At 42.4% G+C, this 22,987-nt stretch overlaps 1 protein-coding gene across 1 annotated transcript in view; it reads left to right on the top strand.

Moving 5' to 3' along the window:
* LOC137373054 (uncharacterized) overlaps positions 1-22,987 on the top strand; it is a 190,998-nt gene that overhangs the window by 126,236 nt on the left and 41,775 nt on the right. The window contains exons 17-19 of the mRNA XM_068037825.1: positions 511-603; positions 7,831-7,949; positions 14,948-15,083. Coding sequence (XP_067893926.1) covers positions 511-603; positions 7,831-7,949; positions 14,948-15,083 — 348 coding nt within the window. The remainder of the gene's footprint in view (positions 1-510; positions 604-7,830; positions 7,950-14,947; positions 15,084-22,987) is intronic.

Raw genomic sequence — 22,987 nt, 5'->3', positions numbered from 1 at the left:
AGTTTAAAAAATGTAACCCAAGCTCAAGCCTCCAAACATTAGGGCAGACCTATGTGAAGAAATGTTTCTGCAGGCATTCCTAGTATTTAAAAAAAACAATTTGACACTTAAGTTTTTAAAAACTGGTTAACTTTTATTGGTCTGTTTTGTTTCATATGTTATTTCTACCTCTATAGTCTGAGTGGAAAATAATTGTGTCCAACATCATGAAGAAATTATTTGAGTGATCTTAAGTGGTCACTTTTGTGGTGCATGCTGATTGTTGAATGATTGTTTTCTGTTGGTTAATTCTTCTTCATTGATAATTGGCTACTTTTGATCAAATCTGAATTAATCAAAATCAGATATTTGAGTGTTAACTAATAGATAAGTGATTATTTGACACACCTGATGCCTCATTTTAGAAATGATTCCTTTGAAGGTTATAATGTTATCGACATATTTGAAAATGTTATGTTTAGTTTATGAGTAAAAGTACAATCCTACATGTGAGTATTTATGTCTTTATAGGTAAAGCTGTATGATATTGCATTTGGATGCCTCAAGATGCCTGACTTCACAAATTTCTTGGATGAAACCAGAAAAATAATGGAGGAGTACAAGGTATTCATGCCTTACATTCTATTCTAAGTTTGTTTTCATGTCATGATTCTGAAAATTACAAAATAAATCAAAAAGCATAAATGTACGGTCCAGGAAAGTAGACTGGGATCATAGTGGTTTCATGGTGGCTGGCAAAAGTCCCATCCCAAACCTGCAGACATGGGCTCAGGAAAATCCAGCCCTCCATGGCTGTAAAATTCTGGTTATATTTTCCATTTATTTTTTTCCTTTACACGCCCAGAGCTGAAACCAAGAAATTGCGCACCTCAGGCCTGAGATTGTCTATTAAAATTGATTGACAGAAAATCACTGAATGGAAATCAACAGCTTCCCAATGTGCCCTCTGGGCATGCAACACAAATTCTATATCCAACCCCTCATATAAATTCAACGGGTGTTTGTGACAGTGGGCCACCTTTTAAAACAATTCTTTCAATAAAGTACAACCTTTTACTATTATTGTGCAGATGTTTTTAGGTGATGACTGTGTTGTGGGAAGCTAATTCTGTTGTGGCAAAGGATGGGTGATTATCATGACTTGTAGTAGAGCATCCCAGTGGTGGCATTACATGAAAAACATGATACAGATAGCAACACTCTCCAGTCATAGACACTGCCTTACAAAGATGGAGTATACACCAAAACAATGATTTCTGGATACATGACCTGTGAAAGGAGCTTGGCGATGTAACAAAGCTATTGTAAATTCACAGGTAGAGTTTCTGTTTGCCCAATAGGGAATGTACACACACTCCCTAGAGAGACACACTATACTTAGCTAAGACTAGAGAGCTTAGGTAGCATAGTGGAGGCTTATGGGCCCCCCAGGTATTCACAGGTGTATTACTGAAATTTGAGCAGCTAAAAGCAAGCAGCCTACCAGAACAAATCGCGAGCAAGTTTCACAGTGCTTGTCCAGCCAGGACACCCCTAAGGCTACAGGCCCTAACAACATCCAAAGACTTGTGCTTCAGAACTAGCCATGCCTCTAGCTAACTATTTCAACTGAGGTGGGAGGAGTGCACTATTGATTCAGTCCCACTTCTCCACAGGTCACCATATATATTTAAATTTTCCCACTTACCAAAACCGTCAATCAGATACACTACTTTTACCCCAGAATAAACGCACCAACCAGGATCCTTTAACAAACAAAAAAAATTATCCATTTATTATAAACCAAGTCTTAACCAATAATGAAGTAAACATAGATGCAAATTAAAATACTAAAGCCCCTTATTTTTATCCTAGCCCTCATGCACACACACACAAATACACAACTGGTTAACATGGGGAGAAAAAAGGATTTTTGTTTACAGCTATTACAAAGAAATAGAAGGAATAAACAAAAATTTAGACTGAAGAGAAGATATAGAAGTCCTTTGTTTTGGTGAGGTCTCCCAAAGCCGAATAAGTGGCTGCCAGTAGGAATCTTCCTGGAACAGATCTTTCCAGGCGATTTTGATGAACAGTCTGGGTAAGCTTTCAAGAGATGCAGCTACAGAAGACTTCTCAAAGGTGTTACATCAGGCCCTCCGAGAAGTTGCTGTTTCAAACAAAGAGATGGTCACATGACATATCTGCTGGCCAGACTGGGGCTTTTTTGAATTGTGCCTCACAGAAAGGAATCAGACTGCAATTTGAACAGAAAGAAAGGAAGACTGCAACTGAACTGGCAGAAGGAAAAGCCCCGCTCTCTCTCTCTCTGTCTCTCTCTCTCTCCAGCAAAGTCCCAGAAAACCTATGGTGGCTGCGTTAATTGCAAAATTACAGACAAAGCATATCTTCAGCCTTCTGGTACCAGAGAAGCAAGTCTGAAATTGTGCACCAGGCCCCAGCGCCAGTCCAATGCCTCAACTTCAATGAAGGACATTACATCAAAGTCAAAAGACAGTACCTGTATTTCATTTATTACAAACTCTACTTCAACCGTCCCCACCCCACCCCACCCCACCCAATTCTTTCTTCTCCGCTCTATCTTTTATTTAAAGATACAGCCATGAAACAGGCCCTTTGGCCCACCGAGTCTGTGCCGACCAACAACCACCTATTTATACTAACCCTACAGTAATCCCATATTCCCTATCACCTCCCTACACTAGGGGCAATTTACAATGGCCAATTTACCTATCACCTGCAAGTCTTTGGCTGTGGGAGGAAACCAGAGCACCCGGCGAAAACCCACGCAGACACAGGGAGAACTTGCAAACTCCACACAGGCAGTACCCAGAATCGAACTCGGGTCCCTGGAGCTGTGAGGCTGCGGTGCTAACCACTGCGCCACTGTGCCACCCTTTTGGTGTGTGTGTCTCTTGTATGCATGTGAGGGTGGTTGCATTGTGTATTTTAGTAATTTTAACTGAGTTAGAGTGATAAGGCTAATAAACTTGTATCTTTCTTGGTTAAACCTAAGAAAACCTGTCTGATTAATTTTAATTACAAATGAACCAGAGTAAAATGAGCAAAGGGCTCATTAAGGGTTAAGCTAAAATCACTGTGTTTTAAAAGATAAACCCTGTTACAGCCAAACCAGGAAAGGGGCAAGAGGGGAGCCTGAGACCACTTCCTCACCCAGTCATAACACCAACCTTCATAGACTCTAGCCTGTTGCCCCATTTAACCGCTCCCACTGAACACAATACCTTGAGCTATGTTACACTGATGCAACTCAGATTGTTGTTTTTTCCTATATATACTATAAATGAACATTTAAAACTCTCACTAATGCCAATTGAATAGGGCAGATGCTTGAGCTATGGGGGATGCTCAGGCATACTCTAAAAATGTTTTCCATATCCGAATGGCAATCAATGTATCTGGGATTCATTGGGCATTTGAAAATACATTCTGGAACCCATAGACACCATGTACTTCCTGCGGTTGCTCATACAGCTGGGCGTATACATAGTGTAACTGGTAGGGTTTCCTGGAGAGCTTGGGATTCTGACTGATTCGTTCTTAAACTGATATCAGTGTGGAGGGGTGAGGGGAGAAGCTTCCACACTGGTTCAGTGTTCATATAGGAACAACTAAGGGGCAGAAATCTGGCAGAGATTAATTCTGCCCCATTTGCTGGTTCCTCTGCTGCCGGAATGTTTGATTTCTAATCCAAAAAGGAGTGCTATGTTTTGGCAATAATCTATGTTTTACTTAATAAATTATATACCTGCTACCACAAATTTTATAAACATTTTCTTACATTAATCTAATGCCTTGAGACATCCTGTATATTCAGCCATTGTCATGATCCTGTTTTTTTTTCTGGGAAATATGCAGTATGTCTTTAAGACAGCAAAGGATCAGTACTGCTTTAAGGCAACAAGCTCCAGGGTCTGTGAGCCAAAGTGCATTTTGGTTAACCAGCAATAGCCAGAGACCGAGAACTAGATATATAATGTTGTGATTGACTTTTGAAACTATCTGGAAAAACTGGCTTTTGACAGACACACGCACGGACAGCTGGGCCAGCATGTACTGAAAGAAATAGGAAAGCTCTCCTTCAGTTTAGTTAAACCCTATTTATTATACACTCAGAATTCTGAAAAGTCAAGCTAGATAATTAAAAAAAAAAAGTTGTTGATCGGTGTTCATTGTTGGAAAAGGAAGAGTAGCACTTCGGCTGATGAACTGCACTGCTGGGTTTCCTATGGTTGAGGAACTTGTTTTTTTCCCATTGGATGGCTGCGAGGACTTCAAGCAACCTTGGAATGTAGGGTTTAAGAATTTAGTTTTCTCTAATAAACAGTTAATTTGTTGATCTTAAGATACTTGGTTTGGTTCGCCTCATTTGGGGGGGTTAATAGATGGTTCAATTTGGCTGTGACTTTCTTTAATTTGTAAAGTGTATAGTGATATGTTAGGCGATCTGTGGAGAGACAGGACTGAATTGACAGTGCATTTCTCTCACCGCAATCAGAATCATATATTTTGATTGGGGGCTTTGGCTTGAGCAGTTGGTCGTAACACCATTCAGTACTTGTAAGATAAAAGGACCATGCAGTTACTCACAAGTTACTACCATCTTCCTCAATGCACTGTTTTGTCCATTAATCATTCCCCCCCACCACCACCACTGTGTCCTGCATTTTTGTATTATTTATTGTTTAAAGGGGCTACACAAACTGTATCATAAAAGTATCTTGGATTATATCCATATTGATCTTTAATGCAGATGTACATTATTCAGAAATTAGGTGTATTGATAACCGCATTAGCTATAAGAAACAGACATTTAAGTGGAAAATGAACAATCATGTTTTGAGTCGAGCTACACAAGCATGCAAATGGGGCTACAACAATGGTGCTAATTCTCCAAGTTGTGTTTCCAACCAGTGAAGCCTTGTGCTGGGATAAACTCTGTGGTTCTGCAATAAAAACAGAAAATGCTGGAAATACACAAAAGCACCACCAGAATCTGCAAGAGGAAAAGCAAGCACTTTTCACCTCTTTCAGATTTGTTAAAAAATCTGCTAACAAGCTATAATCGTAACAGTAACTACACTTTAAAAATACTTTATTGGTTGTGAAGCTCTTTAAGGCATCTTGCGGAAATGATAGCTGCTTTATAAATGCAAGTTCTTTCTTATTAAATCCATTATATGGCACTTCATAATAGTTAGCATCTTGATACACTGACAATTACACATTTTTTTTTCCATCTCTTTTTGCTTGGCCAGATCTGTAAAGGTGCTGTAATGGCTGTCACTGAGTAAAATCTCTGAACCGTACAGCCCAGGAAGGTGTCTGATTCAACGTCCAGTCTTTGTTAATTTAATTGGACCAGTAGTAGTATCATTATAATTCTCTGTGATGCCTCTGGGTTAGGAAAATGTCTAAGGTGTTTCCACTCCTGACTTTTGTGCAGTGATCGCTACTGGAAATGTTGAGGTGAGAGTGACTACTCTTGACATCAAGGCAGCATTTGACTGAGTGTGGCATCAAGGAGCGCTAGCAAAACTGGAGTCAATGGGAATCTTCTTCTTCTTAGGCTGTCCCTCGGGAACAAGAATGACTTTGTTCCACTCCAGGGTTGTGGATCCTTAGGTGACTGAATAGTCCAATTCTGGATCTGCAAAATCTGCCACAAGTGGGACAGGTGGTGTTTAGTGAGGCGAGTGAATGGGATGCTCGAAATTCTGAATGCTCCTTCCGCTGTTTGTACTTGGTCACTGCCTGGGCATGTTGACTTTGTTTGAAGTGGCTGGCACCGTTGCGGATGCTCCTTTTCCATTTTGGGCGGTCTCAGGCAAGAGATCCTCACGAATCGGTGGGGATGTCACATTTTTTAAAGGAGGCTTTAAGGACATCCTAGTAGCATTTCCTCAGCCCTCCTGGTAGCCTCTTATGTGATGGAGCTCGGAGTAGAAAGCTTGTTTGGGAGTCTTGTGTCAGGCATGTGGACAATGTGGCCCACCCAATGTAACTGATAAGCCATGGGAATCAGGGGGAAAACTCTCCACTGGTTGGAGTCATACCTAGTACAAAAGAAGATGGTTGTGGTTGTTGGAGGCCAATCATCTCAGTCCCAGGACATCACTGCAGAAGTTCCTCAGGCAGTGTCCTTGGACCAACCATTTTCAACTGCTTCATCAATGAACTTCCCTCCATCATAAGATCATAAGTGGGGATGTTTGCTGAGGATTGCACAATGTTCAGCACCATTCCCAACTCCTCAGACATTGAAGCAGTTCGTGCCCATATGCAGCAAGACCTGGACAACATTCAGGCAGGGGTGATAAGTGGCAAGTTACATTTGCGCCACACAAGTGCCAGGCAATGACCATCTCCAACAAGAGAGAATCTAATCATCTCCCCTTGACATTCAATGGCATTACCATCACTGAATCCCCACTATCAACATAATAAAAGCAAAATACTGCGGATGCTGGAAATCTGAAACAAAAACAAGAAATGCTGGATTCACTCAGCAGGTCTGGCAGCATCTGTGGAAAGAGAAGCAGAGTTAACGTTTCGGGTCAGTGACCCTTCTTCGGAACTCCAAAACGTTAACTCTGCTTCTCTTTCCACAGATGCTGCCAGACCTGCTGAGTGAATCCAGCATTTCTTGTTTTTGCCCCACTATCAACATCCTGGGGGTTACCATTGACCAGAAACTGAACTGCAGTAGCCATATAAATACTGTGGCTACAAGAGCAGATCAGAGGTTGGGAGTTTTGTGGTGAGTAATCACCTCCTGACTCCCCAAAGCCTGTCCACCCTGCACAAGTCAGGAGTGTGATGTAACACTCTCCACTTGCCTGAATGAGTGCAGCTCCAAGAACACTCAAGAAGCTCAATGCCATCCAGGACAAAGCAACCTACTTGATTGGCATCCCATCCACCACCTGAAACATTCACTCCCTCCACCACCAATGCACAGTAGCAGCAGTGTGTACCATCTGCAAGATGCACAGCAGCAACTCACCAATGCTCTTTCGACAGCACCTTCCAAACCCAAACACCCAGAAAGGCAAGGGCAGCGCCTGGGAACACCATCACAAGTCCACATGCCATCCTGACTTGGAACTATATTGCCATTCCTTCACTGTCGCTGGATCAAAATCCTGGAACTCCCTTCTTAATAGCACTGTGGGTGTACCTACCCCACATGGTCTGCAGCAGTTCAAGAAGGCAGCTCACCACCACCTTCTGAAGGGCAATTAGGGATGGGCAATAAAAGTTGGCCTAGCCAGTGATGCCCACATTCCATGAAAGAAAAAAAAAAGTGTTGTATGCGTGCAGACTGGGTGCTGACAAGATTGAGCTGTGCTGTGTTGTCCTCCACAATTGGATAACCAACAAGCACTCACTGTCAAGGCTCACACATGGATAGCAGCCACTACCTGAACTTGAGCAATGTACTGGACGGTGACCAGTGACCATGAAATAGTATTACAGTGTCAGTCAGTATCATGTCAGGAAAAGGAACAAGGGACTAGTTCCTCCTGCCTTCCTGTATCAGTTCCAATATATTAGTATCAGAAAATAGCAAGAAAAGATAATGAAGCCCATCATGCCTGTTCCAACCAATTGACAGTACAACCTTGCACACTGTCCACACACCATCTACCAATACTATGCAGGAACAGGAAAATCTGCCTGTCTATTTCCCAGTCGGGGAGCTGTGTGTATTCCAGTGGTTTGTTTGTATTTCAGTAGTCATAGTTTTCTTTTTTTTACCTTGCCATATAATTTTACAGAAGTTGTTCATGCTCTTTTTACCTACAGGAACATGCCATTGATGATCTTAGCAAATTCCTTGCCACACATTTTGAAAAAGACAATGACAAAATGCAAATCCTTGTACGCCAGGCAGCTGAAAAGGAATTGGATGGTGCAATTGGCTGGTACGGACATTCAAAACAAGAATTTTTTTAATATCTGTAACTTTGGATGAATTGCAACTTAAAGTACAATGTATTATTTTTCTAATGGTGAAATTACCACTCGTCAGGTCTTTTCCTGCTCTTTCTCTTTCTTTCCACTCTACATCTACTGAGGTAGATTATCTTGAATTTAAACTTTGCTTGCTACTGCTTCATTTCAGCACCAATTTAGAATGTTTTTGTCTACTAGATGTGTTGTTGGTATGAGCACCAGGGTCTGTACACTCTGGCTGCTGGGTAGTGGTAGAATTGCTTACTGACCTGGCCTTCACCCTGCCACTTTGCAGAAATTGCTAAAATCCAAATTTCATCTAAACCCACTGCAAACATGAAATTCACCACCGTTTATGACAAGAAGAAAAGAAGAAACACAGAAAATTGAGGCATATAAGATATCATAGGAGAAGTAAGAAGCGATTCTATCACTACCCAGCAGCCAGAATGTACAGATCCTGGTGCTCATACCAACAACACATCCAGGAACTGTGTTTGAAAAGACTACACTTTAGTGAGGAAGCCTTGAGAGATCTCTAGCTCACCTCCACTGTCCAAACTGCTCTCCCAGTGACTGTAACTGCCACCTTAGCCTTCAATTCCTATGCATTGGATCATTCCAGGATGATGCGGGGAACTTCATAGACATAATTCAGTGTTCACTGCCTACCTGCCTACAACAGGTAACTGATACCTTGTTTGCCAATGTAAACCAGATCCAGAATGTCATTCTGACAGAAAGAGCTGTAAACTTTTATTGAGTGCCTGATTTTCCCAAGGTGCCAGGAGTTATAGATGGTACATGTGCAAACCATTCAGGTACCATCTATCAATCTGTTACATTATATAATCGGAAAAAGGCTATGTATCTGAATATGCACCTCTTTCATGACAAACAGCACAGCATCTTGTCTGAGACTGTTTGGTTTGCTGGCAGCTGCTGATGACTTTGTTTCAGCAGTCTAACCTATCAGCACTCTATCACACAGACAGGCAAGTATTTTAGTCCCTGCTGGGCAACAAGGGCTGCCTCATTACCTTGATTTGTGAAACCTGTGCAGATGCCGTCTACACCTGCTGAGCTGCACTACAGTGAAATCAATCATGACACCACTATAAAACTCAGTAGAAAATGAGTATAAAATTCAGCAACATCACTTTCCTCTTCCCTTCCTTGCCCCTATATTCTCTTTGCTTCACCCAATACATTCCCTTCATTCCTAGTTATATCCCCCAGCTGCATCTATATAGATTGGTGAGTGAGAGAAGGTGAATGTTGGCAGAGATCAGTGTTATGTATTCGCCAGTTTGCTGGATATTTTATATATCTTATTTATCTCAGAGCAATGCAGAGATGACACTAGTTCTAAATCAACAACTAGTTTATTTACAGTACTTTAAAATATCTCAGCACTTACAAGATTTCAGTACAATGTATTTCAGAACACTCATGCTTACTAGAACCTTCCAACATCTAATTTCAGTTTTATCAATTCTAGGCTTAAGCAAACACAGTGAACACTGATCAGTGGACAGATTAATACAGTCAAACCCAGATCAATTAACCCATTGAACACTACATTTCCCCCCTTTTGACTAAAGACATTATTTTGAATCAAAGTATTCGAAACAAAAAACATATATACATCAAGTAATTTCTTAGTGTTCAACTTACCTGTTTTCTCTATGTACAGAAGTAGTCTTTGAGATAGGAAGGTCTCTTCGGGCTGTGAATAGATTTATGAATTTGAGTTGGTTTGATCAGCTTAATGAGGCAGATGATCAACATCACTTATAGGAAAGTGAAATGTATCCTCATAACCACTATCCTCAAAATATCCTGGTCTGCTCCCTATCAAACGTCTCACATTCCACTTGGTGTTGTCATCCAACAGGTAAGCATTGGTACCGAGCAAACGTTTCATCAGCTTTGGATCTGATACTGAAAAAACAAATTTGTGGTTTGCTTTCAAATTTGTTTGATTTGAACCCAATCTTCAATTTTAAAAATTGTGGTTCACTTGTGCCTGCACTTTTGTCCAAGTATGATTTTCTATCGCTAACACTGTCCGCGACAGTAGTACAGCTAAGCATATCAGCTACTCGGTTACATGAACCTGAAAGGATACTCGACCTCGAAGTTATACTGATGAAGACAAACTGACCATCTGTAGATGCGTAGAGGTTGATGACCTGATCCTGATGTAGCTAATAGTGTAGTCACTGCTTGGAGATCAGTGTGGAGAGTAAACTTTCCACCATAAAGATACATGTGCCAATGTTCAGATGCATAGGTGCAGGCTAGTGCTTCCCACTCACCAGTAGAGTATTTGTGTTCAGTTTCCGACAACAGGTGTGATGCATAAGCTATTGGTCATTCGCTTCCATCAATAGACTGCGAGAGTACAGCTCCAATTGCAGTTCCCGACGCATCTGTTGTGACATACGTTTCCGCATGTGGGCTGAAATGCACGAGGACTGGCAGAGATGCTATTATTGCCTTTAACATTTCAAATGCTGTTTGCCGTGCGATAGTCCATTCCCATTGAGCATCTTTATGCAGTAGCTTCAGAAGAGGCTCCGTGATCTCTGTGTACTTAGGAATGAATTTATGATAAAAGTTGGTAGTACTGAGGAACAATGCCAACTCTTGCATGTTAGACGGTGCTGGAAGCGCATGACGGGCTTTGATGTTGTCATGTGTAGGCCTTACTCCAGCTGCTATCACTCTGTCACCAAGAAAGTCAATCTCAGATGCTGCAAATCTGCATTTGTCCTTGTTTGGCATCAAATTGTGTTTTGCGAGTCGAGTGAGCACTGCTGATAATCATTGATTATGTTCAGCTTCGTCCCTTCTGTGGACAACGATGTCATCAAATAGGCTAGGTGCCCCCCAACATCCAACAAGACTGAAGAAACAATCTTTTGTAATGTGATACGTGCTGAACATAGTCCATAGGGCATTCTGTGGTACGGAAGCACACCTTCGTGTGTAACAAAATCTGCAAGATATTGGCTTTGTTCTTCTAGAGATATCTGAAGATAGCTCCGTCACGTATCAAGCTTTGTAAAGACTGTGGAGTCATGAAATGATGCTGATAGTTCTTGGATTATAGGAAATGGATACTTGTCTGGGATGAGAGCTTTGTTGATTGCCTTAACGTCAATGCATAGTGTCACGAAAACCCTATATGCCAAATGAGAAATATTAATTTAATCGGTTAGAAGACTCCAAAAAAAAATTAAATCAACATAGCTGGTGCAACAGTTCTAAGTGTAATGAGTGAATTTGAGGAGTGAGTGAGAATAAATGTATTTTCTTCTTTTTGTTTTCCATCCCTTTAATTAAATGTTCCTATCGCCACATCTCATGTCATGTGGTATGGAGGTGTCAAGAAAACCCTATATGCCAAATGAGAAATATTAATTTCATTGGTTGGAAACTTACATTGGACTTTTACTGGAGAAAAATCCTGCAGTTAACTTAAAAAAAAACTGGCAACCAAGATGGCCTCCGCAATTTGCATCTGAAACACTGGAGATGAAAAGATCCACTGGAGCCAGAGAGTTAAGCAGCATGGACAATGGCTTGCTCTAAATGACTGAATTACCTATAATGGTTTCATTAGCATAGCAGTCAAGGTAATCCCAACATATCAACTTTGAAAGTACAAGCCCCCTCCAAGTGTAAATTGGCATCCTGGGGCATGTGGAGCCAATTCCTAACCTTGAATTTCATTAGAAGGTTCCAGAAAACCTGAAGCAGCCATGTGACCATCTGTCCATCTCAGGGGGAGCTAGTTTTGTTTCCTTTGGACAAAGACACAAGCAGAAATTGAGTGTGCAGTAGCAGAGAAAGCTATGTGCTTTCCTTTCTCTCTCCTCAGAGAACATCAAGTTTGAAAAACGTCTGTGACTGTGGACCCTCCAAGCCTACAGACTGCTACAGAGAGAGACCGGGGGAGAGAGCCAACTACAATTCTGCCTTCAAGAAAACCCTTAGCAAAGCAGGCCAGCCACAGAGTACACTTCAAGAATACAGCTTCAGCCGAGGACTACCGGATCACCCATTTCGCAGACTGTGTACTTAAGTTCCATTTATTCTGGACTTTAATCCAGCCACCAAATCTATTTTTCCCTCTGTAATCTATTTGTGTGCATGAATGTGTCGGGTATTTTTTAGTATTTTAAAATCGGGGTTAGAGTGTTAAGTATAATAAACATACCTCTTTCTTGTTTAAACTGTTTAAAAAAGGAATAAACCCTGTTGTGGTCAAACAAGAGGAAGGGCAAGAGGGGAGCCTGAGACCCTCTTCACCTGGCTGTAACAATAGTCTAAGTTTGTCAATTTTTTGTTGTGCAATGACTAAATTTGATATCCATGGCGATGAGTCGATTTGGTCAATGATACCGTCTGCTTCTGGTCATTTCAGCTCCTGTGACACTTGGGCACAGATTGCAAATGGCAATCGTCTCAAATTTTGTGAAAGTGGTTGAATTGATGTGTCGATGCGAGGAGCATGACATTACCCTTTGATCTCCCCGAATCCAGTAAATAAGGAAGGATACTGGCGTGCATAATCTGCATTATCAGTCCCGTTAATGTGTGCTCTGGTGGGGTCAGCGAGTTAAATCCAAGTCTATTGAAAAGGTTTACTCCCATAAGGCTTCGGCCTTTAGCTACATAGAAAGTGAACTTATGAACATACTGGAACTGCGATTGCCCCCGAAACTAGACTGGTAGAGTCATCATAAACTTGAAGAGTGTCTGTCACAGGAGTGAGAGAGAATTGCAAAAAATACCAATGACAGAGTTTGTCACTCAAAATAGATACTTTTGCGCCAGCATCGATAAGAAGTGACACTGAGATGCCTGTGATCTCGACTGAGCACTCCTTAAAGTGACCTGGTGTTTTACTTTTTGTGATGGTAAATACATGTTGTGCCTCATTCTCAGGAAGAGACTCTCCCATGTGTCGAACTAATGAAGTCTTTTTCTTTGATGACCTGCACATCTTTGAATCTAACATGGCAGATTCGATTTGGACTGCCATGGTCATGGGTTTTTCCAAGATTAAATCATCATCCTCCATGAGGAGACGTTCCCTAATTCGTGGAATGTCTGGGATGGTCACGTGTTGTCAAATGGGGTTAAAGTTTCTCTAGTCTCCATTTGGAATACCCTGGAGATGTGTATCTCAATAAACATGTGGTTGTTGGTGAAGCTTGAGGTCTGCAAATTTCCATTGTTGTTTCAGGCAAGTTCTCCTGTATGTACAAGCTTTAACCCCTCAACTGTTGTTTCTGCAACACGTGGCTGTAACCATTCAGATTCCAGCACCTTTACAGTTTTACTCCCTATAGTGGCAATGGGTAGTACATTGGTTTTTAGCCCCTGTGAGGTGTCTGAGATTTCCTCTGGGCCCTTGTTCTTGCTGAATTCTGTATTCAAATTGTTGGGTTTGATTAACTTTGGGATTGGGCCCAGATCATTGGGTGCTTCAGTGGGTAGGATCACACTGGCCTCACTTTTAGTTTTCTGGTGAGTCACACAAGTGCTGTTTACTTTAGGGCATTTTTTGTTTCCCTTTTCCCTTCACCGCGGGGAGTGTCTCTTTGCTAATCTGCCCCATGTTCCCTGGGACATTCCTGCTCTCAGGTGTCTGTCCAGCTTTCACTACACGCCCCTGTGGCATTTCGACTAGGTGAGGCATCACCTTCACTCTTGATTTGCCTTTTAGGGAACTTTACTTGTCCCTTCAGGTTTCTGTAAATGCTGTTAGCAGCCTAGTTAGTGTGCCTCTTTGGCCTGCATTTACTTGGGAGAATGTGGGCTCTAGTCTTCCCAATATTTCAGGGTTGGCTAACCGCACAGTAGGGGGTTCCATTTGGGAATCCTCCCAGCCCTCCTCTAACCTGTCCTCACTGTCCCTTTCTTCCCCTTCCCCCCCTCTCTGACAGACCTGTGCTTGTCCCCTTTTGTTTTCGGCAGGGGTCCCCCACAATCCATCAGCGGTCTACTGAAGGATTGCCCAAAAGCTAATATGGGAATTAGGGGTGCAGGTTTAATTGCTGGTTGGGGCTTCCCTGCAACCTGGCATGTGTGGCATATTTTACAGAACCCCACCATATCTTTGTGGAGTTTTGGTCAGTCAAAATGCTCTCTTATGCGGGCTTTGGTTTTTCGTACACCAATAGTCAGGAGTGTGATCGAATACTCTCCACTTGCCTGGATGGGTACAGCTCCAACAGCACTCAAGAAGCTCAACACCATCCAGGACAAAGTACCCCATCCACAAACATTTACTCCCTCCACCACCAACGCACAGTGGCAACAGTGTGTACCATCTACAAGATGCACTGCAGCAACGCACCAAGACTCCTCAGACAGCAGCTTCCAAACCCACGACCTCTACCACCATGAAGGACAAGGGCAGCAAATGCATGGGAACAACACCACCTGCAAGTTCCCCTCCAAGCCACACACCATCCTGACAGAATTATAATCGCCGTTCCTTCACTGTCACTGGGTCAAAATCCTGGAACTTCTTTCCTAACAGCACTTTGGGTGTACCTACCCCACATGGACTGCAGCGATTCAAGAAGGCAGCTCACCACCACCTTCTCAAGGGCAATTAGGGATGGGCAATAAATGCTGGGCTAGCCAGTGATGCTCATGTCCCATGAAAGAAAAAACGGAATGCTTCATCACAAATGGTTAATGAAGCAGAATTTATAACATCATTTAAAAGAGAATTGGTTAAGTAGTGCTAGTATTGTCACTGGCCAATTGGTGTTAATTTTGTTCTGGAATTTTTACACCTACAATATCTGACAAACTTTCCAAGACTCGAGAAAAGTTGATTTTTTTCAACCTTTCTGCTAATCTATTCCGTATTTCTTTTATAGCAGAAACAAAACCTCCTGAACTTGTATACTCTGTATAACAACTATTCTTTTTAAAGGTACATGGGCAAGAAAAGACTTCCATTTACTAAAAGAAAACTGGACAAATTGTTCAAGGATGGACTTACACAAGCACTGAAAATTTTTTTAACGCGACTTTATTGTATGAAAAATGTTGAAGAAGTGAAGGAAAAGGTATTTATTTCTTTTATTTTGCATATATTGAATGTATTAGCAAATGAAATTTGTTTCCATTATTTCACTTTATGTATCGATTATAATTGTATTGATCCATATTTGTTAATGTTTCCAAATCTCCAATTTTGGTATGAATTATTTGTGCTTTCACATAATTATTATTTAATCCTGACTCAATTTTTTGGAACATTTACCCATTTTCATTTTCCTAGTTTTCTCAATCAGCTTTGTGATATCACTTCTGCCTTCCACAGCAGTGTTTTTAATCTGTTTCAAAGCTCTCTTTCCCTTTCTCTTCCGGAACCTTGGCTGATTCCAACCACCACCCCCCCCACCCCCCCACTTTTCCAAAAAAACCAATTTGATTCTACCTCCCTCAACCCCCTGAGCAAGAAAACTGAGGCCAGTTCTTTCTTTTTCTTAGTTAATAGTTTATTTATAAATTCCAACCAATACAGAACATAAGCCCGAGCCAGTGATTCTGGCCTTGCTTGCCTGCGATCAGTAATTCACCCAGTGTTCCCTCCGTATGCTACGCCAAAGGATGTACATCGGACCTAGCACCTGCTTCAAGTGATGTGGGTCATGCAGAGCACGGAGGAAAGCACTACATTTCTGTAGGTCTGGCTTCCATCTCTTGGGCTTGTCATTTTTGTAAAAAAAAGAAAGGCACATCATGAGCACATGGGCGTTGCTGTGCAGGATGTGGTAGCAAAGTGGTTATGTTCCTGGACAAGTCATCCAGAAGTGTAAATTCAAATTCCATCATGGCAGTTCGTGAATTTGAATTTGAATTAAATAAATCTGGGATTAAAAAACTAGTATCAGTAATGGTGACTATGAAGCTATTGAATTGTCGTAAATACCTAACTGGTTCACTAATGAAAGCAAACCTGCCATCCTTACCCAGTCTGGCCTATATGTGATGCCAGGCCTACAGAAATGTGGTTGACTCTTAACTTCCCTCTGAATTGGATCAGCAAGCAATTCAGTTGTATCAAACCACTACGATAAAGTCTTATTGGAATAAAACTGGATGGGACCACCTGGCATCGACCTAGACACTGGACACGACAAAACGCACACTCAGCCCAGTTGACCCTGCAAAGTTGTCCACACTAACATCTGGGGATGTGTGCCAAAATTGGGAGAGCTGTCTCAGAGTAGTCAAGCAACAGCCTGACATAATCATATTCATGGAATCATAACTTTTAACCAGCAACCCAGACTCCTCCATCACCACCCCTGTGTATTTCCTCTCCCACCAGCAGGACAGATCCACCAGAGATGGCAGCACTGTGGTATATAGCTGGGAGGGAATGGGCAAGTAAACCTCCTGCTGATTACCAACTACTGCTCTCCCTCAGCTGATGAATCAGAATTGTTCTGTGTTGAACACCACTTGGAAGAAGCACTGTGGGTAGAAAAGGAACAGAATGTACTCTGGGTGGTAGACTTCAATGTCCAGCACCAAGATTGGTTTGATAGTACCATTAATGACTGAGCTGACCAAGTGCTAAAGGACTTATTTGCCAGACTAGGTCTGCAGCAGGTGTTGAGAACCAACACAAGGGAAAAAGTTTATACTTACTAACCTACCTGTCGTGGCTGCATCTATCCATGACAGTATTGCTAGGAGTGACCACTGTAAAAACCTTATGGCGAAAAAGTTCTGTCTTCACACTAAGGACACCTTCCACCATGTTGTGTGGCATTGCCACAGTGCTAAATGTGATAAATTCAAAACAAACCTCGCACTCAAAACTGACCATCCATGAGGCACTGTGGGCCATCAGCAGCAGAATTGAAATCCGCCACAATCCATAACCTCATGGCCCGGCATATCCCTCACTCTATCATTATCAAGCATGGTATCAGCTCTAGTTCAATGAGATGTATAGGACAGATGCCAAGAGCAGCAGCCAGCATACCTAAAAATGAAATGCCAACCTGGTGAAGCTACAACACAGGACTGAAAACATGCTGAACAGCAGAGCAGCGTTCTATAGACAGAGTTAAGCAATGCCACAAAGCACTGCAGTTCTGCCTCATCAATCCTGAATGATGGTGGATAATTAAGGCTGTGTTTGTTGACAACACAATCACTAGATGGCAGACTACTCACACATGCGCAAATGCAGTATCATTGACTGAAACGTCACTGTCAGCAACACCTCAGGCAGCTGCCTGTAATAAAGATGGCGCTGCTCAATTTTACACAGAAAAGCAAATAAACTCTGCAGTGGCAAATTAAGTCAGTCAAAAAAAGCCCCCTCCCCCCATGACTGCTTCTACCCCATTAATTCCATCCTGTCCAACTGCTGTCCCCTTCAATCATTGCTTTTCTTTCCTGCTCCCTCTACCCAACCATTTGTTGCTTCAATCGCCACTCGTTTCCCCCACCCCCACACTTCTCATCCCCCCTCCTGCTGCTTGTTCCTGGCACCTGGTGACATCTGTAGTGCATGCGCGGATTAATGCTGGCAAGCGCGAACTTACAAACATATGAACTAGGAGCAGGAGTAGCCTATTAGGCCCTTCGAGCCTGCTCCACCATTCTACAAGATCATGGCTGATCTATTTGTGGATTCAACTCCATTTTCCTGCCTACCCCTGATACCCTTTGACTCCCTTGTTTGTCAAGAATCTGTCTAGCTCTGCCTTAAGAAACATTCAATGACTCTGCCTCCACCGCTCTCCAGGAAAGAGAGTGTCACAGACTTACAACCCTCTGAGAGAACAAATTTCTCATTGCTATCTTAAATGGGAGACCCCTTATTTTTAAACTGTGTGCCCTAGTTTTACTCTCCCCCACAAGGGGAAACATCTTTTCAACATCCACCCTGTCAAGTCCCCTCAGGATTTTATATGTTTCAACAAAATCACCTCTCATCCTTCTAAACACAAATGAATACAGACCCAATCTGTCCAGTCTTTCCTCATAAAGATAATCCTCTCATCCCAGGAATCAGTCAAGTGATCCTTCTCTGAACTGCTTCCAATATAATAATATCCTTTCTTAAGTAAGGAGACCAAGAATTTGCACAATACTCTCAATGTATTCTCACCAAAGCCCTGTACAACTGGAGCAAAACATCTCTACTTTTATATTCCATTCCCCTTGCAATAAACGACAACAATACATTTGTCTTCTCAACCACTTGCTCTATCTGCTGTTACGACCAGGTGAGAAAGGTGTCTAGGGTCCCTTTTAGCCTTCACCTGGTCTTATTGTAACAGGATTTAATTTTTTTAAACACACTGTTTTGAGCACCCCTTTGGTGAATCCTTGTTCACCGCTTTCCAATTATAAGGCAAAGAAATGCGCACAAATAGGCATTCTTAGATTTTTTATTTATTTAAAGAAGAAAAGTGAAATTTATTAAAACTTAAACTTAAACTCTAATTCTGTTAACGCCTATGGATACACACGTGCCCCACGCTAGCCTGCATATGCGATATGCACATACAAATAGAGTTAGAAAAGAGCAGAAGAAAAAAATAGAGAGGTTTGAGGTAATATCAGAAGAGTTTCTTGTTGCTGTGCTTCGAGCTCACTGTAATTCTTTTGCAGGTAGTCTTGCTTTTCGTTGGGGCCCAGTATTCTTCTTAAAACTTATTCACTGTAGGAGACTTTACTCTCTTGTGGTTCATATGTTTTCAATGGGTCTTCAGTTCTGTGAGACAGAGATGGGAGCAGACAGGAGCGAGGTCTTTTCCAGTACAGGAGCAAACAGTTTTCTGCGTTTTAAAACTCTGTGGCAAGTTCAAATTCAAAAAACTCCAACCACCAGTTAGTCATGTGACTAAACTGATCTGACCAGGTCTTATGTGTATTGGGGAAGCAGGGACTGGTTCCTTTGTTCCAACACTGTCTGCTCGTATGCAAAAAAGGTATTTCCTGTGAGGGTCCTGGCAATTCCTTGTGATAGGCCCTCTTCCCAGCAACAAATTTAAGTTTTAATGTTCATGTGGCAAAATAATGTGTACCTCATTCTTGGCAGGTGGGGTCCTGCATGACACTGCATACTAACTTCTTGTGTTTTGTGATACCCAGATCCCTCTGAACTCCAAGTTCTGCAATATCTCTTCATTTAAATAATATTTTGGTTTTCTATTCTTCTGGCCAAAGTGGACAAGTTCACACTTTCCCACATTATACTTCATCTGCCAAATCTTTGCCCACTCACTTAACCTATCTATATCTCTTTGTAGACTCCTTATGCCCTTTTCACAACTTACTCTGCTACCTATCTTTGTGTCATCTGCAAATTTAGCACCATACATTCTGTCTCTTCATCCAAGTCATTGATACAGATTGTAAATAATTGAGGCCCCAGCATTGATCCCTGTGGCACTCCACTAGTTGCAGCTTACCAACCTGAAAATGACCCATTTATGTCTGTTTCCTGTTAGCTAACCAATCCTCTATCCATGCTAATATGTTACCCCCTATACCATGGGCTCTTATTTTGTTTAGTGACCTTTGATGTGTCACCTTGCCAAATGCCTTCTGGAAATCCAAGCACACCACATCCACAGTTTCCACTTTATCCACATTGCTGGTTACTTCCTCAAGGAACTCTAATAAATTAGTCAAACACAATTTCCCCTTCACAAAACCATGTTGACTCTGCCTGATTGCATTGAGATTTTCTAAATGACCCATTATAACCTCCTTAATAATAGATTCCAGCATTTTCCCTTTGACAGATGTTAAGCTAACTAGCCTGTAGTTTCCTGGCTTCTGCCTTCCTCCTTTCTTGAATAGCAGAGTTACATTTGCTATTTTCCAAACTGATGGGACCTTTCCAGAATCTAGGGAATTTGGGAAATTAAAACCAATGCAACCACTTTCTCTGCAGCCACATCTTTTAAGATCCTAGGATAAAGTCTTTCAGGACCTGGGGACTTGTCAGCTTTCAGTTCTAACAATTTTCTCATTGCACTTTCCCTGGTCATGGTAATTGTTTTAAGTTCCTCCATCCCTTCCAACTCTTGATTCACAATTATTTCTGGGATGTTATTTGTATCCTCGACAGTGAAGACAGATGCAGAAAATCTGTTCACTTGCTCCACCATCTCCTTATTTTCCATTCTTAACTCCCCAGACTCATTCTTTAGAGGACCAACACTCATTTTACTTACTCTTTTCTTTTTTAAATACCTGTGGAAACTCTTACCATCCGTTTTTATATTTCTATCTAGCTTTCTCTCGTACTGTAATTTCTCTCTCATTATACTTTTAATCATACTTTGCTTTTTTTTATATTCTATCCAATCTTCTGACCTGCCACTACACTTCACTGAATTGTACGCTTTTTCTTTCAATTTGATACTATCTTTAACTTTCATAATTAGCCACGGATGGTGCGTCCTTCCCCTGGAGCCATGCTTTCTCACTGGAATGTATTTTGTCAAGTGTTAGAACATAGAACATAGAAAAATACAGCACAGAACAGGCCCTTCGGCCCACGATGTTGTGCCGATCCTTTGTCCTCTGTCAAGGACAATTTAATCTATACCCCATCATTCTCCTTTATCCATATACCTATCTAAAAGCCGTTTGAAAGTCCCTAAAGTTTCTGACTCAACAACTTCCCCAGGCAAGGCATTCCATGCCCCGACCACTCTCTGGGTAAAGAACCTTCCCCTGACATCCCCCTTATATCTCCCACCCTTCACTTTAAATTTATGACCCCTTGTAATGCTTTGCTCCACCCGGGGAAAAAGTTTCTGACTGTCTACCCTATCTATTCCCCTGATCATCTTATAAACCTCTATCATGTCACCCCTCATCCTTCTCCGTTCTAATGAGAAGAGGCCTAGAATGTTCAGCCTTTCCTCGTAAGACTTATTCTCCATTCCAGGCAACATCCTGGTAAATCTCCTCTGCACCCTCTCCAAGGCTTCCACATCCTTCCTAAAATGAGGCGACCAGAACTGCACACAGTACTCCAAATGAGGCCTTACCAAGGTCCTGTACAGCTGCATCATCACCTCACGGCTCTTAAATTCAATCCCTCTGCTAATGAACGCTAACACCCCATATGCCTTCTTCACAGCCCTATCCACTTGAGTTGCAACTTTCAACGATCTATGCACATAGACCCCAAGGTCTCTCTGCTCCTCCACATGCCCAAGAACCCTACCGTTAACCCAGTATTTTGCATTCGTGTTTGTCCTTCCAAAATGGACGACCTCACACTTTTCAGGGTTAAACTCCATCTGCCACTTTTCAGCCCAGCACTGCAACCTATCCAAGTCCCTTTGCAGACGACAATAGCCCTCCTCGGTATCCACAACTCCACCAACCTTTGTATCATCTGCAAATTTACTGACCCACCCTTCGACTTCCTCATCCAAGTCGTTAATAAAAATCACAAACAGGAGAGGACCCAGAACTGATCCCTGTGGCACGCCACTGGTAACTGGGCTCCAGGCTGAGTATTTACCATCTAAGACCACTCTCTGCCTTCTATCAGTTAGCCAATTCTTAATCCAACTGGCCACATTCCCCACTATCCCATGCCTCCTGACTTTTGTCTCCTTATTAAGGAATTATCTCCTTAATTGTCTGCCACTGCATCTCTACTGACCTAATTTCCCAGTTTATTTTATCCAGTTCTGTTTTCAAGTCCTCATAATTACCCTTATTTAAGTTTAAAAACTAGTCTTAGATCCACTCTTTTCACCCTCAAACTGAATGTGAAATTTAATCATGCTGTGATCACTGCTACCTGTTCTTTGGCCTCCTTATCTCGAGAGACAATGGCGTCTGGAGGTGGTCAGTGGTGTGTGGTGTGTGGAGCAGCACCTGGAGTGGCTATAAAGGCCAATTCTAGAGTGACAGGCTCTTCCACAGGTGCTGCAGAAAAATTTGTTTGTCGGGGCTGTTACACAGTTGGCTCTCCCCTTGCGCCTCTGTCTTTTTTCCTGCCAACTACTAAGTCTCTTTGACTCGCCACACTTTAGCCCCGCCTTTATGGCTGCCCGCCAGCTCTGGCGAACGCTGGCAACTGACTCCCACGACTTGTGATCAATGTCCCAGGATTTCATATCGCGTTTGCAGACGTCTTTAAAGCGGAGACATGGACGGCCGGTGGGTCTGATACCAGTGGCGAGCTCGCTGTACAATGTGTCTTTGGGGATCCTGCCATCTTCCATGTGACTTCACATGGCCAAGCCATCACAAGCGCCGCTGACTCAGTAGGGTGTATAAGCTGGGGATGTTGGCCGCCTCGAGGACTTCTGTGTTGGAGATACGTTCCTGCCACCTGATGCCAAGTATTCTCCGGAGGCAGCGAAGATGGAATGAATTGAGACGTCGCTCTTGGCTGACATATGTTGTCCAGGCCTCGCTGCCATAGAGCAAGGTACTGAGGACACAGGCTTGATACACTCAGACTTTTGTGTTCCGTGTCAATGCGCCATTTTCCCACACTCTCTTGGCCAGTCTGGACATAGCAGTGGAAGCCTTTCCCATGCGCTTGTTGATTTCTGCATCTAGAGACAGGTTACTGGTGATAGTTGAGCCTAGGTAGGTGAACTCTTGAACCACTTCCAGAGCGTGGTCGCCAATATTGATGGATGGAGCATTTCTGACGTCCTGTCCCATGATGTTCGTTTTCTTGAGGCTGATGGTTAGGCCACATTCATTGCAGGCAGCCGCAAACCTGTCGATGAGACTCTGCAGGCACTCTTCAGTGTGAGATGTGAAAGCAGCATCGTCAGCAAAGAGGAGTTCCTTGATGAGGACTTTCCGTACTTTGGACTTAGCTCTTAGACGGGCAAGGTTGAACAACCTGCCCCCTGATCTTGTGTGGAGGAAAATTCCTTCTTCAGAGGACTTGAACGCATGTGAAAGCAGCAGGGAGAAGAAAATCCCAAAAAGTGTGGGT

This window comes from Heterodontus francisci, chromosome 1 (assembly GCF_036365525.1).
Source record: "Heterodontus francisci isolate sHetFra1 chromosome 1, sHetFra1.hap1, whole genome shotgun sequence".
In the NCBI taxonomy this organism is placed as follows: domain Eukaryota; kingdom Metazoa; phylum Chordata; class Chondrichthyes; order Heterodontiformes; family Heterodontidae; genus Heterodontus; species Heterodontus francisci.
Note: the sequence above shows the minus strand (reverse complement) of the source record. Positions and strands in the feature narration are given on the sequence as shown.